The sequence below is a fragment of the Triticum urartu genome, chromosome 1A (assembly GCF_056163025.1).
Source record: "Triticum urartu cultivar PI428250 chromosome 1A, HENAU_Tu73, whole genome shotgun sequence".
NCBI classification, from domain to species: domain Eukaryota; kingdom Viridiplantae; phylum Streptophyta; class Magnoliopsida; order Poales; family Poaceae; genus Triticum; species Triticum urartu.
In genome coordinates this window covers 90758102-90773227 of record NC_141873.1, presented here as the reverse complement: position 1 = coordinate 90773227, position 15126 = coordinate 90758102, and the positions used below count along the sequence as shown (strand labels likewise).

Here is a 15126-nt window from a genome sequence, read left to right as displayed (position 1 = left end):
GGTATCTCTGCTATGCCGGAGAGCTGAGATCTGCTTCTGACAGTACTGTGCGACGAACCAACTAACCAAGTAAAGCATGGGACTTCGCTGTGTTGATCCTAGAGGATTTATACTCTAACAAAGGGCGCTCAACAACCAGAAATCCAAAACCAAGAAGATTGGTTAACAAGAGAACAAAAGAAATCAAGGAAGTGGCCGTTCAAATGCGATAAGGCTTTATGATTTTTTTTTAAAAAAAGGAGGAATACCTCCGACCTCTGCATCTGGACGATGCATACGGCCAATTTATTAATTATTAACACAAGACCTTACAAAGTCGTACAACATTAAGACTAAAGCCACCATCTTCGCAACCTCTGTCGCTACTCCTAGAAAAGGTGGAATAGGAAAGGTCTCACACGAACGAGCTGATGATGGAAGGCGCGGGCTCTGGCGACTCAGGCCCCTCCGCCGCCCCGCTGGCCGCCTCCCCGGCCGAGACCCCCTCGCCGCCGGCGGCCCCTTCCGCTGTGGCCTCCACCTCCCCCGCTGCTCCCCCCTCCCCGCCGGCCCCTCCCCTCCCGTCCCCTGAACCTCCCGGGCGGGTGGTTTGGGCGGACTGGGCGGAGGACGCCGACCGCGCCGCGGGCCGGCCGGTCGAGCGCCGTGACCGCGTTCCCCCGCCCGCTCCGGCTCGCCCCACGCCGCCACGCTCCGCCGGCGGCCTTACTCCCAGGGGTGGGAGTTCGCCCCCCCCCCCCCCCCCCGCCGGTTGCCGCGCGCCTCGCCGGTGACCGCGGGGAAAGGTGCGGCCTTTGGGACTGGGATTGGGGAAGGCCGGCGCCCCTCCGGTTGGGGCGTGGCTGGTCGAGCGGACCGAGGACCTGCCCTGGCCTCCTGGAAGGTCCCCACCTGGCTCGCCCCGCCGTCGCCCTCGACTGCCGGCGTGCCGCTGCTTTCCCAACGCGCTCCATTCCGACCCTTCATCGCCTTCTTCGGCTCCTCCCGGTTCTGCTGCACTCCGTCCCCCTGCCGCCTCGCGGCCCCTCGCCCGCCGGCCCGGCCGTCCGTCGCGTCCTCGTCGCCGGGGGCGGCGGCTGGAACCCTAGCTGGGGGTGAGGGGTTGGCACCTGGGCTGGGCCTTGCCTTGTCGGGCCCTGGCCGTCAGCTGGGCCTGCTCCCTCCCCCCTCCTAGCGTGGCCGGCCCGAGCACAAGGCCTGCGATCTGTGGGCCGACCCTACCTTCGTGTGGCGGCCCAGCGGCCTCGGCCCAGCTCCCCCTGGCCCGGGGAGGCATTTGGCTCCTGAAGGGTTTCCCTTTGCGGTCTCGCCTCCCCCCGATACCAGACCTAGCGCCCTCCGTCCTCCTCTCCCGCCGCCGCCGGTTTCCCCCTCCCCCCCCTGCGACGCCGCCGTCCGGCCCCATGACGCGCTCTTGGGGGGACGGTTCGGGACGCCCCAAACGCCCCCTGGAGGACCCTCGCCCGCCGGGCCGCGCCTCGCCGGAGGGCCAGCGGCGCGAGGCCGACCTCCGCCGTCAGCTGGCCAGTCGCGACGGTTCCGACGGGCGCCGGGCTCCTACGCGCGACTCGCACCGGTCCCCGCCGCGGGATCCTCGCCGGTCCCCCTCCCGAGAGGCCCGCCGGTCGCCTCCCCGCGATGCCCGTGAGTCCCATCGCTCGCCGCCCCGCAACACCCGTCGCTCGCCGCCCCGCCACGACCGTCTCTCGCCCAGACGCACCACGGGCCGCTCCCCGGCGCGGACCGACCGCCGGCTCTCCCCCCCTCGGGACAGCCGTCGGGACCGGCCCCGCTCACCTTCGCCCGCTCGTCGCCATGAGCACCCCGCGTCGCCCCCTCCTCGGGCTGAGCCCTCTGACACTGCGGCCACCCGCCGATACCAGCCTCCTCGGTCCCAGCCGAGCCATCCTCCGGGCAGCGGGGGCCCCGGGGCCCGTGGCCGCCAAGGCGCCAAGAAGAAGAAGAAGCGGGGTGCTGCCCGCACCCCCGCCAACACGGTTCTCGCACCCGCGTCTTCGGGCGCGCTCATCTCTGAGGCCCCCCGTGACCTTCCTCCGTGCTTCAACTGTGGTGAGGCTGGCCACTTCCAGGTTGACTGCCCCAACTCGCCGATGTGCTACCTTTGCAAGGAATCGGGCCATCCCGCGGTCCTCTGCCCCGACCGTCCGATGACTGGGGAGCTCATGATGTACGGCCACGGCATTGAGGGCCTCGGATTCTTCCACATAGAGGTGGAAGACGTCCCCCCTCTGTCCCCTTCGCTCCTTGCTGTCGTGTCCATCGTGGGGGCCGGGGTTGCCTCGCCTGAGATGATCGAGGCGGAGCTTAACCACCTCTGCCGTCGTGTCTGGGACTGGCAGGTGACCCCGACCTCGGACAGCTCCTTCACCGTGGTCTTCCCTAACGCTCTCAGCCTGGGCCTCTGCACCCGTAGCGACGACATCACCCTCACCCTCAACAAGCTCGTTGTCAACATCTCTAAGCCCCTGTTGGATCCCAAGGCGGTTGCCGTGCTGGACACCGCTTTGATTCTCATAGCGGGCCTCCCCGACATCGCCCGCTCTGAGAAGGTGATCCGGAGCATGTCTAAGCTCCTGGGCAAGGTGGTGGTGGTGGACGAGCTCTCTCTCCGTAAGGAGGAGGAGGTCCGCGTCAAGGTCAAGTGTCTAGACTCCTCCACTCTCCGTGCCACAGTTCGAGTGTTCTTCAACGACCAGGGATTCGACCTCAAGATCTACCCCGAGCCCCACAACCACGTCGGCCGTCCTCGCCACTTCGCTGCAGATCACTTTGGTGGGGGCGGCGCGGACTCCCGCGATGATTCCCACTACCGCCGGCTGCACCCCTCCCGCCACGAGGACCCGGAGGACGACGACAAGCACTCCGGCCGCAGCCGCTCCCCCTCTCGGGACCCCTCTCCTCCCCCGGGGCGGGGAGACTCGGGTGCGGGCCGGTCGCGTGGGTTGGCCCTCCCCTCCGAGGCCGCCACCTCCACGCTGCCTGCCCCCTCTCCCTCCTCCTCGGCCGAGTTCAGCAACATCTCCAGCGTCAGCCTCCTCGTCCTCCCGGCATCTTCGCCGCGCTCGTCGTGTGCTCTTCCTGTGGTGGCCACGGACCCCCCATCTCCGACCTCGGCACTTCTGCTGCCTCCGGCCTCGCCATCGTCGGTGCCTCCCCCCTCGGGTCCCCCCTGTTGGACCCATCTGGGGCGGATGCGCAGCCGCCACCCGCCTCCCCCCCGGCCACCTCCCCGGCCCCAGTGGTCGACGCGCCGGTCCTGGATTCACCGGCCCTGGACCCGCCCTCCCCTCAGGCGGTGTCTGGTGCCTGTCTGATCCCCACGGCGTCTGCTTCCCCGACTCGCCTGCTGCTGGTGACCTCCGGGGAGGTGGTCACCCCCGTCGCCCCTCACCCGCCTCGTTCGATGTCCTACGTCCGCCGGGCTCGGGCCTCGTCGACCCCGGTGACGGCCTCCCGCCGCAGCGCCCGGCTCGACGCGGACCGCCCGGCCGGCCTCCCGGCGCCGTCCATCTCCGAGCGGGCTGAGATCCGGGCTACGGCCCGGAACCTCGAGACAGGTGCGACCGACATCCCTTCTAGTTCTTCTAGTTGCTCTTTCCCTGCTCTCGAAGCCGTTCCACTTGGCCGCCTTGCCAAGGTGGCCCGTGACTCGGCCATAGTTTTCAGGGGGGAGGTTGGCCCCCCTTTGGAGCTGATTGCGGCTATTCAGGCCCGTGAGATTCTCGATGGGAAACTTGCCGAGACACGGGCACGCCTCCTCCGCACCCCGGCACCCCAGCCTTCGGAGTTGCCGGCCGAGGAGATTCGGGGCCGCACTCGCTCCCGCACTGTCGCTCTTCGAGCCCGCAGTGCTTCCACCGTCCTGGGGTCAAGCAGCCCCTCCATGGCGGTTTAGATGCGTGCCCTTTTCTGGAACATTCGCGGCTTCGGCCATGACGGCCGTCGCCGCCAGCTTGTTGAGTACATCCGGGACGAGCACATTGACATCATAGCCATTCAGGAAACCATGCGCACGGACTTTTGCCTCCCCGAGCTTGACGGGCTTAGCTCCCACCTGTTCGCGTGGCATTGGCTCCCTTCTAGTGGGAACAATGGCCACTCAGGTGGCATCCTGTTAGGTGTTAAGGATTCCACCTTTGAGGTGGGAGGTATGGATCGGGGCGAGTTCTTCGTCAGTATGGAGATCTTCGAGCATGCGCTCAACTTCAAATGGGAGGTCATCATCGTCTACGGACCGGCGGATCTCAGCCGCTCCCCGACATTCCACGCCGAGCTGCAGCAGAAGGTCTCTGCGTCCTCTCTTCCCGTTGTGGTGGGAGGGGACTTTAACCTCATCCGCTCCTCGGATGAGAAGAATAACGACCGGGTTAATCGCCCCCGGATGCAGTTGTTTAACGATTGCATCGCGGAGCTTGGCCTCCGTGAGCTAGAGCGCACGGGGGCCCGGTTCACCTGGACTAACCGCCAGGCGAACCCGACGCAGTCTATCCTGGACCGCGTCTTAGTTTCCCCGGACTGGGAGCTTCGATGCCCCCTGGCCTCAGTTCAGGCTATTACCAGGATCGGATATGACCATGTCCCCCTCCTCCTCTCCATGGCGGATGAACGCCCCCCCATCCCCCCCGGTTTCGGTTCGAGGCATTCTGGCTCAACCAAGCCGGGTTCCGCGAGGCGGTTGCGGCCAAGTGGGCCGCCGCGCGCGTCTCCCCCCACCGCTCCATGTCCGCGGTCGACTCCTGGCAGTTTTTTGTCAAGCTAGCCCGCCAGTTTATGAAGGGCTGGGGTGCGAATCTTGGCCGGGATATTCGTGAGCGCAAGAAGGCCATCTTAAGCGATATCCAGGCCCTGGACGCCCGGGCAGACATGTTCGGGATCTCCCCAGATGAGTGGATGTTGCGATACGATCTCGAGGACCAGCTCTCGGCCATCTACTCTGACAAGGAGGCCTACTGGCGGTTGCGCGGCACCCAACGTTGGGTACTTCAGGGCGACGCCAACACGGCCTACTTCCAGGCGATTGGCAACGGCCGGCGGTGCCGCAACTCCATTCATTCCTTGTGAGCGGACAACACTCAGCTTGTTCGTCCATCGGACATCCGCGCGCACGTAGATGGCTTTTATAAAGCCCTTTTTACCCCCACCCCTCGGGGTGGGGCTACACTGGCCCCTGATGCCTGGTCGGGAGACCAGCTTGTCTCCGCCGAGGCCAATGGCGCTCTAGTGGCACCTTTCTCGGAGGAGGAAGTCCTTATGGTGATCAAAGGAATGAACCCCTCCTCGGCCCCGGGCCCGTATGGACTGCCGGTTTTGTTCTTTAAAACATTCTGGCAGACCATTAAGCCGGAGGTCATGGCCCTCTTCGATGAGTTCTTCTCTGGGACCATGGACCTGGGGTGCCTGAACTATGGGATCATTACCCTCATCCCTAAAGTCCCTGGGGCCTCAGACATCCGCCAGTTTCGTCCCATCACCGTGATCAACGTGATCTTCAGGATCCTGTCCAAGGGGTACGCCAATAGGGTGACCCTGCTTGCAGATTCTATTACCCACCCCAACCAGTCTGCCTTCATACAAGGCCGATATATTTTGGATGGGGTGTTAGTCTTCCACGAAGTCCTCCACAAAGTTCGAGCGAAAAACCTCCGCACGGTGTTCCTTAAGCTCGACTTCCACAAGGCCTACGACACGGTTCACTGGCCCTTCCTTCGGGAAGTTTTGCTTCGGAAAGGCTTCAACGACCGCTGGGTGACACGGGTTATGCAACTCGTCACCTGCGGCTGGACGGCGGTCAACATCAACGGTGAGATCGGGCCCTACTTCCCCACCTTATGCGGGGTGCGCCAAGGAGACCCGTTCTCCCCGTTTCTCTTTAACATGGTGGTCGATGCCCTTGCTGTCATCCTGGATAAGGCCAAGGCCTGCGGCCATATTCGGGGCGTGGTTCCTCACCTTGTTGGTGCGGGAGGGGTCTCCCTCGGCCCCTCACCTTGTTGGTGCGGGAGGCATCTCCCTCCTCCAGTATGCGGACGACACCATTATCATGGTTGAAGGCTCCACTTCCGACATCGCCAACCTGAAGTTCCTTCTTCTATGCTTCCAACAAATGTCTGGACTCACCATTAACTTCGACAAGAGCGAAGTGATGGTCCTTGGCTACAACCCGGACGAAGCCTTGTCCATTGCTGACCGGCTTAACTGCCTCCTGGGCACCTTCCCCACCTCTTACTTGGGGGTGCCCATTAGTGACTCCAGACTCACCGTCGCGGATCTTCGACCGACGGTGACTAGGATGCAGCACAGGATTGAACCCTGGAGGGGCCGCTGGCTGTCGAAGGCCGCCAGGGTGATCCTTATCAATTCCTCGCTGGCGAGCCTCCTCTGGTTCCTCTTGAGCTTCTACTGCCTTCATGAGACCCTCCACCAGGAGGTGGACAAATACCAATCGAGGTTCTTCTGGGCTGGCGAGGATGGCAAACAGAAGTACCACATGGTGGCTGGTCTGACATTTGCAAGCCCAAAGACCAGGGGGGCCTTGGGATCCTCTCTTCCCGACGCATGAACATTGCCCTCCTGACTCGCTGGCTGTGGCGTATTGCCAACGGGGAGGGAGGCCTCTGGCTTACCATCATCCGCAATAAATACCTTCGTGGCCAGCCTCTCGCCTTTTGCCAACGTACGGGCGGTTCCCAGTTCTGGCAGTCTGTGATCCAGCTCCTGCCCGTACTACGCATTGGTACCTCTATATCTGTTGGCTCCGGAGCCTCGACCCTGTTTTGGTTCGACCGTTGGCTAGGGGACGTCCCCCTAGCGGTGCGTTTCCCTGAGCTATTTGCCATTGCGGTTGACCCTCGAGTCTCGGTCGAGACGGCCCTTATTGACTTAGGGCGTCTCGCCTTCCGGCGCCCGTTTGGTCCCCCTGAGGTGGCCGCCTGGGACTCCCTCCTCCAGGACATTGCTCTACTGCCGATGGAGGTGGCGGAGGACCGGGACGTCCTGTTCTGGCACCTCGAGCCTTCCGGGCGTTTCTCCACGAAGTCCTTATACGGTGCCATTGCACCCTCGTCGGCCCCGGAACCATTTAGCCTGATCTGGGGTATCCGTCTCCCGCTGAAGATCAGGATCTTCCTATGGCAATGGATCCGTGGCCGGCTCCCCTCTGGTGTTGAGGTCCTCAAGCGGAATGGCCCGGGTGATGGAATGTGCCCCATCTGTGGCACCGTTGAGGATGCTAACCATATCTTTTTCTCGTGCCACTCTGCCCAGTTCCTTTGGGCCTGCTTCCGCGAAACGGTTGGTGGACAGTGGTGTAATACCAACTTCCCCGACCTGCTTGCTAAGCTTAACGCCTGCCCTGCCCGCTACTGCCATATTAGATGGCTGTGCGTAGGGGTTCTTGCCTGGACGCTTTGGAACATCCGTAATAAGCTTGTTATTCAGAAGGTGCCCCTTCGTCGTGCGACTGACGCAATCTTTAAATTGTGTGGCTACCTGCAGCTTTGGCGGCCTCTTAGCCGCCCCCAGGACCGGGACGTCATCACCGCCCTCCTCTCCGATCTCCGCTCGATGGCGCTCCGCTTGGCTCCCCCGCTGCCGCCTCCTCCCCCTGAGCCTGATTAGTCCGCCTGGCATCTATGTGGATTGTGGCGTGCGTCTTTTGGTTTTAGGGCTTGTTGTGCTGTGCCCTCAGCTATGACCCTTTGGTGTACTATTGTGGCTCCTGTGGACCTCCGTGTGTGTGTGTTTGTGGTGTGTTGGTCTGTGTTGGATGTTTATTGTGCGGTTGGCTTTATAATATAAAGCGGGGCGAAAGCCTTTTTCGGCAAAGGTGGAATAAGGCTTTATGATAGTTTTGCAGTTAAACAAGACTGGCAAAGCATCATCCTTAGCTTTCTTTTTTAAGGCATTATCATTAGTGTTGATATGTATGAACAGAGGCTAACAAAAAAAAACAAAGCCTGATGAAATTTTTCGACAAAGGGTGCTTTTTATCGACACATAAGCATCAAGGGGGAGGCTGATGACATATGCTACTACTAATCTGTTGCACATCCACTCATCCTGATGAGATGATGAGATGGATCGCTCTCTTCACTTGAGAAATGCTGCTCCTCCTCCCTTGCACCTCCCTCACCTGCACGCACGCAATGCAGCAAACAAGATTCCAGCATCAACAGTAACGTTCAGACAGATGAATGCACCAAGAATAACTGTACCTTGGCGCGCAGTTCGGCGAGCAGCACGCCGTGGTCCGACGACGCCTGGACGGAGGTGACCTCGAGCCGGAGCTGCTCCTGGAGCGTCTGCATGATGGTCACCAGCAGGCCGTGCCTGTCGGGGCACCGGAGCTCCAGCAACGCGTCGCTCTCGATGATGGAGACCTGCACGTCCGTGGCCACAGGGGTGCTGCCGCTGCTGCCGCTGCTGCTGCTGGCCCCTTCCATGCCCGTCGGCAGCGCACGCTTCTCTTTCGACATCGCCGGCCCCCTGACCGTCGATGATTCAAGGTCCTGGATGCGTTTCGTCAGCTGCTTCACGTACTCGATCGTGTCGCCGAGGATCGAGGCCTTGTCCATCTGACAACCATGCAAAAAGGACGTCTGAATTTGCAAAAATATACTGTACATTACTGAATCTTTTTGGCTGAGGATTGTGTGTGTACCTTGGTGACGAAGGGCACCAGGGACCGCAGGACGATGAACCGCTCGTTGAGCTTCTCCCTTCTCTTCCGCTCCTGCATGACATGGCTGGCGCCGAAGTCGACCTCCCTCCGCGCGCCGGCATCGTCGCACCTCGGATCGCCCGGTGGCTTGTTGCAGGCAGCACTGAAGAACAGGAGGACACTCTTGAGCATCTTCTGCCGGGTGGTGCCTTGGGCGACCGTGCGTCCATGGATGCCAGCATCCCATCTGGAGAATGAAGATTGGAGTGAGACTGCCAGGTAGGACCCGGTGTTCAGGCCGCCGGCCTGTCTCAGGGCGTTGTTGCGATGCAGGATCAACGAGAGTGTCTGTGCGTAGTGAGCATTTTCAGCCATTGCTTGGTTCTCACCTGCAGCTGGGATACAGAGAGGACATCAAGTGAGGTCAGATGCTAGCCAGATAAATCAAGAGAACGAGAAATGAAATTACTACCTGACGATTGAGGGTAGCCACTGCATAGCTCCTCGTAGAGAAAATGCCAAGCTTCATTTTGCCCATGCAAATTGGAATGATCATCAGTGCTGTTCTGGCAAACCATCAGCATTTGGATCTCATCACCAAAGTTGCTTGAGCAGCCATCTCTCACCCTCTCTGACGTCTCAACCTGCATCAGCTCGCTGCTCCCTGCATTATGTGTTGCATGATCATCATGGCTTGCTGAACCCGACGCGCACTCTGCATCGATCTCGTCGTCGTCGTACTCCATTTCATCGTCCTCGTATTCTGGGTTGAACTTGTTTGGCTCCAGCTTTGGCTGACCAGTGGGTGTCTTCCTCTGCGTTTGGAATGACTGTTGGTCAATGTGGCTGGTTTGGTTGGAATGGCAGATGCTAGAGATCATGTGGGTTTCTTGTTGATCCATGAAGATGGCCATTGCATACTGGACCAAACCCATGTCTTCCTCCACCTGAAATATGTGCATTTTGATTGGTCAGAGCCTCTATTTTCCCTGATTTGTCCTCATAGTTACAAGAAGCAGATTTTTTTGGCACAAGTAATTGGAAGGAGGTTAGTTTAATTATGAAATGACACAATGTGAATTCACCTTTTCTGTGGTCCCGATTTCTAGGACACCATCGACAATCGGAATGCATACGACCGTCTGTGATATGATTGATGTACAGATAATGGATATTAGATGAAGTTTGTAGGTAAAAATTCATAATTGATAAATAGCTATGCTTATAGGGGAAATACCTTGATTCCTGCACTCTGCAATTCATTTCCACCGAAATTTGTTATGCACCCAATGAGAAGGAAAATATCATCAGACAAAGAAGGGGGAAAAACTGAATTGTACAGATTCGTGTTGGCTTCGCCATTAGCATGTTTATACCCCAATCACTTTGTATGTCTACCATTAGGTAAAGAATTATGCTTTTTCATTCTTTCTACTCAATCTGTTCATCCAGTTTTTGTCATGCTAAAATGTTTAATTACGATTGTACACGCACTGCAGATTAAGCGCCGACTAACGAATGGCTTCGGAAAATCAAGAAAAGAAAAGTACCCTGGCAAGTATTGCTCTTGAGAATGCCTTGCTGTCAACTTCATTTGCTCTACTAAGCCATACGTGCCCTCCCCTTGCAAAGGCCCTTCCAGGTAACCTGCAGACAGAGTAGAGACATGTGTCAACTATCAACCAAACAGAGTACATGCCAGATTTACTGGGCTCGTGACATCAAGAGATTATCAGGTGTCGACTAGCACGAACAAGTGCAACTCTGGAGTTATCAGGTGTTGAACTCGACAGAAATGATTTCAGTCAAAAAATATGGTCCATCATGATGAGAAAGAGGAGTTGACCCAGGAGCACTTCGGGTCCATGCTGCACAAGGGCCAGAGAAGGACGCATAATTTCAATTGGGAGGGTATGGACTTCACGCAATGCAACCTGTCGACCCTTGGCGACCCTATCACAGAGAAGGAGGTCACTGATGCCATTGTGCAAATGCCTAAGGACAAGGCGTCGGGCCCAAAGGTTTACATGGTGCGTTCTTCCCTGCCCTGCATGTAGAGCACTTCCAGTGGGTCAACTAGGCCAACATCGTGCTTCTCCCCAAGAAGGATGGCGCCGAGTGAATCTATGATTTTTCTCGGCCTATTAGTATCATCGACACGACCATGAAAAATAAATTGTGGCAAAGATGATGGCCTCGCATCTTGCACCCTTCATGCACATGCTCGTTTCCAGGATCCAAAGTGCTTTCATCAAGTCATGGAGTATCGATGACAACTTCCTATATGTTCACAATTTGGGGCGTAAGCTGCACAGGTTAAAGAAGCCAATTCTCCTTTTTAAGTTAGACACCAGGAAGACCTTAGATTCTGTTTGGTGGGACCACTTGCTCAATCTTCTCCACCGTAGGGTGTTCCTGATGAAACTCCGGGACATGCTTACCACTCTTATGCAATCCTCGACTTTGAGGGTTTCGTTGAGTTCTTGGGGAGCTGATCAAGCATGGGAGGGGCCTTTCCCATGGAGACCTGCTCTCTCCACTTCCCTTTGTGCTTCGATCGACCTGCTTCAGAACCTCCTAGACATCGACACTCGTCGGGACCATCTCCATCCTGTGGGTGGGAGGGCAGCTTTCATTCGGACCTCCTTATATGCAGATGACGCGACGCTTTTGTGGTGCCAATTCAGGTGGATATTTAGCGCCCTACCACCATTCTGCATGGGTTTGGGGAGGTCACAAGCGTTGTGACGAACTTGGAGAAGATGCTTGTGGCCCCCCATCCGATGCACTAACATCAAACTTGACAAGGTCCTCGCGAGTTTTCCTGCCAAGTAGGCCACCTTCCCCATGATATATCTCGGGCTATCTCTGTCTATGCACCGTTGGCGGAGGACCGATTTGGAGCCTCTCGTCGACAAGGTGGTGGGTAAGCTTGTCCCTTACAGGGAGGCAACATCATGGCGGCTGGCAAGGTTGCCCTTGTCAAAGCGATGCCCATGGAGCAGGCAATCTACCACATCACGTCCCTGGTCCTAACATGGGATGCTTGTGGCGGTGGAGAAGCTTCAACACGGTTTTTGGTGGTCAATGCAAAGCGAGCTGGAAGCTATGCCAAGGAAGTTTGGAGGCTTGGGGATTTTGGATTTGTGCAAGTATGCTAGAGCGTTCTGATTGCGTTGGCCATGGTACAAATGGAAGAAGCCTAATCGGGCATGGGTAGGATTGGAGACGCCTTGCAGCAAGGTGGGCGTGGACCTCTTCTATGTCGCAACTACCGTCATGGTGGGCGATAGCCAGACTACCAAGTTTTGGCACTACCTGTGGCTTCTTGGGGCCAAGCCAAATGTTATTGTGGCCCTGGTCTTTGTTGCATGACCTTTCTTGGCTCATGAAGATTGACATAGCCCGTGGGTTCTTGGTAACCCACATTACACAATTCAGTGCCTTTAGTCTGGAACAAGTGCAGCTCCATGATGACATTACCGACGATATTGTTTGCAAGATCACCACGAATGGCAAGTATTCCATGGCGTTGCCCATTTCCACGGGGCGATTGATACCCTCATGGTGCCAATGGGTTGGGTCATCTAGGCACCTCTAAAGTGCAATTTTTTGGATTGGCTCGTCCTTAGAATAGAGTATGGATGACCATTTGGAGAGAAGAGGCTGGCCAAACTATGGTTTATGTCAGCTATGCAAGAGGGAACCTGTGTCGGCGACCCATATGTTGTTCGAGTGTGGGTTCTCTATCAGAAAGAATTTGGAACACTGTCAAATCTTGAATTGATGCATTGGAGCTTGGCATCACTTCCTAGCAAGCGCTCCTCTCGGTTCATGCTTGGTGGGAGGCCGTGGTGTTGCGAGGAGAGCATATGAGACGGGCGATGGCCTTGCTCATAGTGTTGGTCCGAGTCATGGAATGAGAGAAATGCAAGGGTTTTTAGAAATAAGCGTACTATGCTGAACATAATCATTGCACACATCGAGGATGAGGTCAAGGATTGGATTACCGCCTGGGCGAAGCACTTGAGTTCACTCGTGTCACCAGAGTAGGCTTTTTGTTTTCCATTTGTTGGGGCATAATGGACCTTAAACCTTGTTGATTTTCTTCTTTATTAATGCGGTGAGATAATTTTTTTGTCTCCGTTTTAGAAAATCATGGGATAACAATGTTATATCTAAAGCTAAGTTTAATAGCATGCCAAGTGCAGATATCTAAAAGCTCAAATAATATTTGACAAATTGGACCATTTTTTGTGTGAAACATGCAGAGTGGCACCTTGGTGTGGTAAATTCAATTAGTCTGGGATAAGATTATCCTTATCAATTTGTGCCTGTCCAATATGCCTATGTACACAATGGGGTTTGTCAGAAGGAACTCATGAGGGTTTCGATAAGCACCATAATGTTATTTTTTGGAACTCCATGGACACTTAAAATGATATAAGCTCATGAAGTTGAAATCTACGTGCCATCAACACTTCTATCAAGAACAAGTGTCTTATATATGATGAAATGGTGGTGGGAAATTTCTCAACCTAGCAACAATGCTCTTTGAAGAGAGTTGCTTAGAGCCAAATATTTACCAAATGGAGACCCTTCCAGCTCCACTCCGAGGAATGGCTCTCTAGAAATCTTTCGTTAACATTAGGGAGGTTAGATCCCTTGTAAAATTCATTGTCGGCTCTGGCTCTTCCACTTGGTTTTGGTTGGATTGGTGGTCAGAGCATGGGCCCCTTAAAGATAAATTCCCTCATTTTTCCTGCTGCTTAGGACCGTTTTGATACATGTGTATATTATATTACCACAATTATTGGAGTGTGCTACTCTTATGACCAGTAGAACTACATAAACAGCACTACCTCTGTATCATAATATCTAACCTTTTTTGACGAAAATGCCCAATGGAGCTTGGCCTCCATGGAAGCCGAATTTGAAATGATCAAAATTCAAATTTGCATGTCTCAATTTTTTTGAAAAAAATACACATATACTTAGAGATATAATGCACAAGTGTGTAAATTTTCAGGATGAAATACGTTAAAATGAGTGCTACACAAAAAAAAGCAAATGCAAGGCCTTTTAGTACATGCACTATTCATTCATAAATTTATCTATTTTTGCACAGACCACATTTCAAGGCATTTCATCTGAAATTTTAGACACATACACATCACATCTTTGTTTAGTTGTGCAATGCATGTTTTTCAGATTTTTTTTTCTGAAATTGCAAGTTCGAATTTTGATTTATTTTCAAAAATTTCGGCCTCCACAGAGGCCGAGCTTCAAAACGCCCCACTCGATTTTTGACACTATGATAATGTAAAAACAAACGTCTTATGCGGAGGGAGTACTAGAAAAGACACAAACAACTTTCTAACAGGACAACACCTTTCACTACGGGGATGCCTTAGTGCACCCCGGCAATTTTGCATCGTTGAGCTATGTAGCACACCTGGCCAAGTGTTCCCGTAATTTTGTCTAGGTTTGGTTAGAAGTTTGTCAAAACAAGATGGACCGAAACTTCTATTTCTTAGCTACAGCCGGAATGTTTTGCCGGAGTAAGAAAAGGCGGTAACAAGATATAGTACTAAAAAAAGTGCAAGAAAAGCTGCAAACGCGCGCGGTGCGTACCCGACGCCGGGAGGGAAGGAGTAAGAGGCAGACATGAGATAGAACCACTCCGTCTCCGTCAGGTCTTCCGGAGCCAGCGCCGCGCTGGGCCGCCGAGCCTCCTGGGCGCAGCCGTGGACGTCCCTGAAGCCTGTCCCGCCGCCCGCGGCAGCCTCCCTGGCCAGCGAGTCGAACAGCTCCCGCAGCTGCCGGCTCCGGGCCTGGTCGGCTGCCTCCGCCGCCGGCGCCGGTACCTGCGCCGGGGCAACGGCCGGCTGCACCGTCTTGCGCGTCTTGATGGCGCCGTTGTAGTGCCCCTCCGCCCACACCAGCGCTCTGCCAGTGTTCAGTTGAGCATGGATAGATCAAGATGAACGAAGTACTAGTAGTTATGCAAGAGTGAGACGTGAACATTGCGAGGATGGAGCTAGAGTTGGTAGTCTTGCGCTGTACCCTTGGTCGGGGCAGAGTTGCCAGAGGAGGGCGTACGTCCACCGCAGCCCCTGCGCCACCGCCTGCAGCGATCTCTGCACCTCGCCGCTGCTCGCCATGGCGTCCGGCGACCTACCACTAGCTTGCTCAGAGAGGGGGAGAGAGAGAAGGAGAGGTGGGGGAAAGAGAGCTTGAAGGCTTTAAAGTTTGACCGGTGGCTGCACCAGACGGCTCATGGCGAGGCCGGTCACGTGGGGCACTAGGCAGGGCCAGCATGGGCCAGTTCTCGCTCTCTTATTTTCGTTGCAAAGGACGAGACATGTTCACACATGCATCACCATATGGGTTTTCTTCTTCTCTCCACAAAATGGACACTCACGTACCACCAAAGCACTAACCGA

General features: G+C 56.0%; 2 protein-coding genes across 3 annotated transcripts; one reads left to right on the top strand and one right to left on the bottom strand.

Annotated features, from left to right (window-relative positions):
• Nucleotides 1-3916: 3916 nt before the first annotated feature.
• On the top strand, nucleotides 3917-5082 carry LOC147990190 (uncharacterized). Its single transcript, XM_087537436.1, has 2 exons — nucleotides 3917-4564; nucleotides 4660-5082. Exons 1-2 carry the CDS (start codon nucleotides 3917-3919, stop codon nucleotides 5080-5082), a joined length of 1071 nt encoding a protein of 356 aa, XP_087393562.1.
• A 2805-nt stretch (nucleotides 5083-7887) lies between these two features.
• TT8 (basic helix-loop-helix (bHLH) DNA-binding superfamily protein) lies at nucleotides 7888-14961 on the bottom strand. Of its 2 annotated transcripts, none has more exons than XM_087514213.1 (9): nucleotides 14747-14961; nucleotides 14315-14629; nucleotides 10231-10327; nucleotides 9918-9932; nucleotides 9766-9822; nucleotides 9153-9627; nucleotides 8681-9069; nucleotides 8235-8594; nucleotides 7888-8152 (listed from the first exon to the last, which is right to left on the bottom strand). In XM_087514213.1, the coding sequence occupies exons 1-9, from the start codon at nucleotides 14842-14844 to the stop codon at nucleotides 8075-8077; spliced, it is 1884 nt and encodes a 627-aa protein (XP_087370339.1). In that variant the 5' UTR covers nucleotides 14845-14961; the 3' UTR covers nucleotides 7888-8074. The 2 variants fall into 2 exon arrangements, with proteins under 2 accessions (XP_087370339.1, XP_048534295.2); XM_048678338.2 differs by having other exon boundaries at nucleotides 8681-9075; nucleotides 14747-14957.
• Nucleotides 14962-15126: the final 165 nt, after the last annotated feature.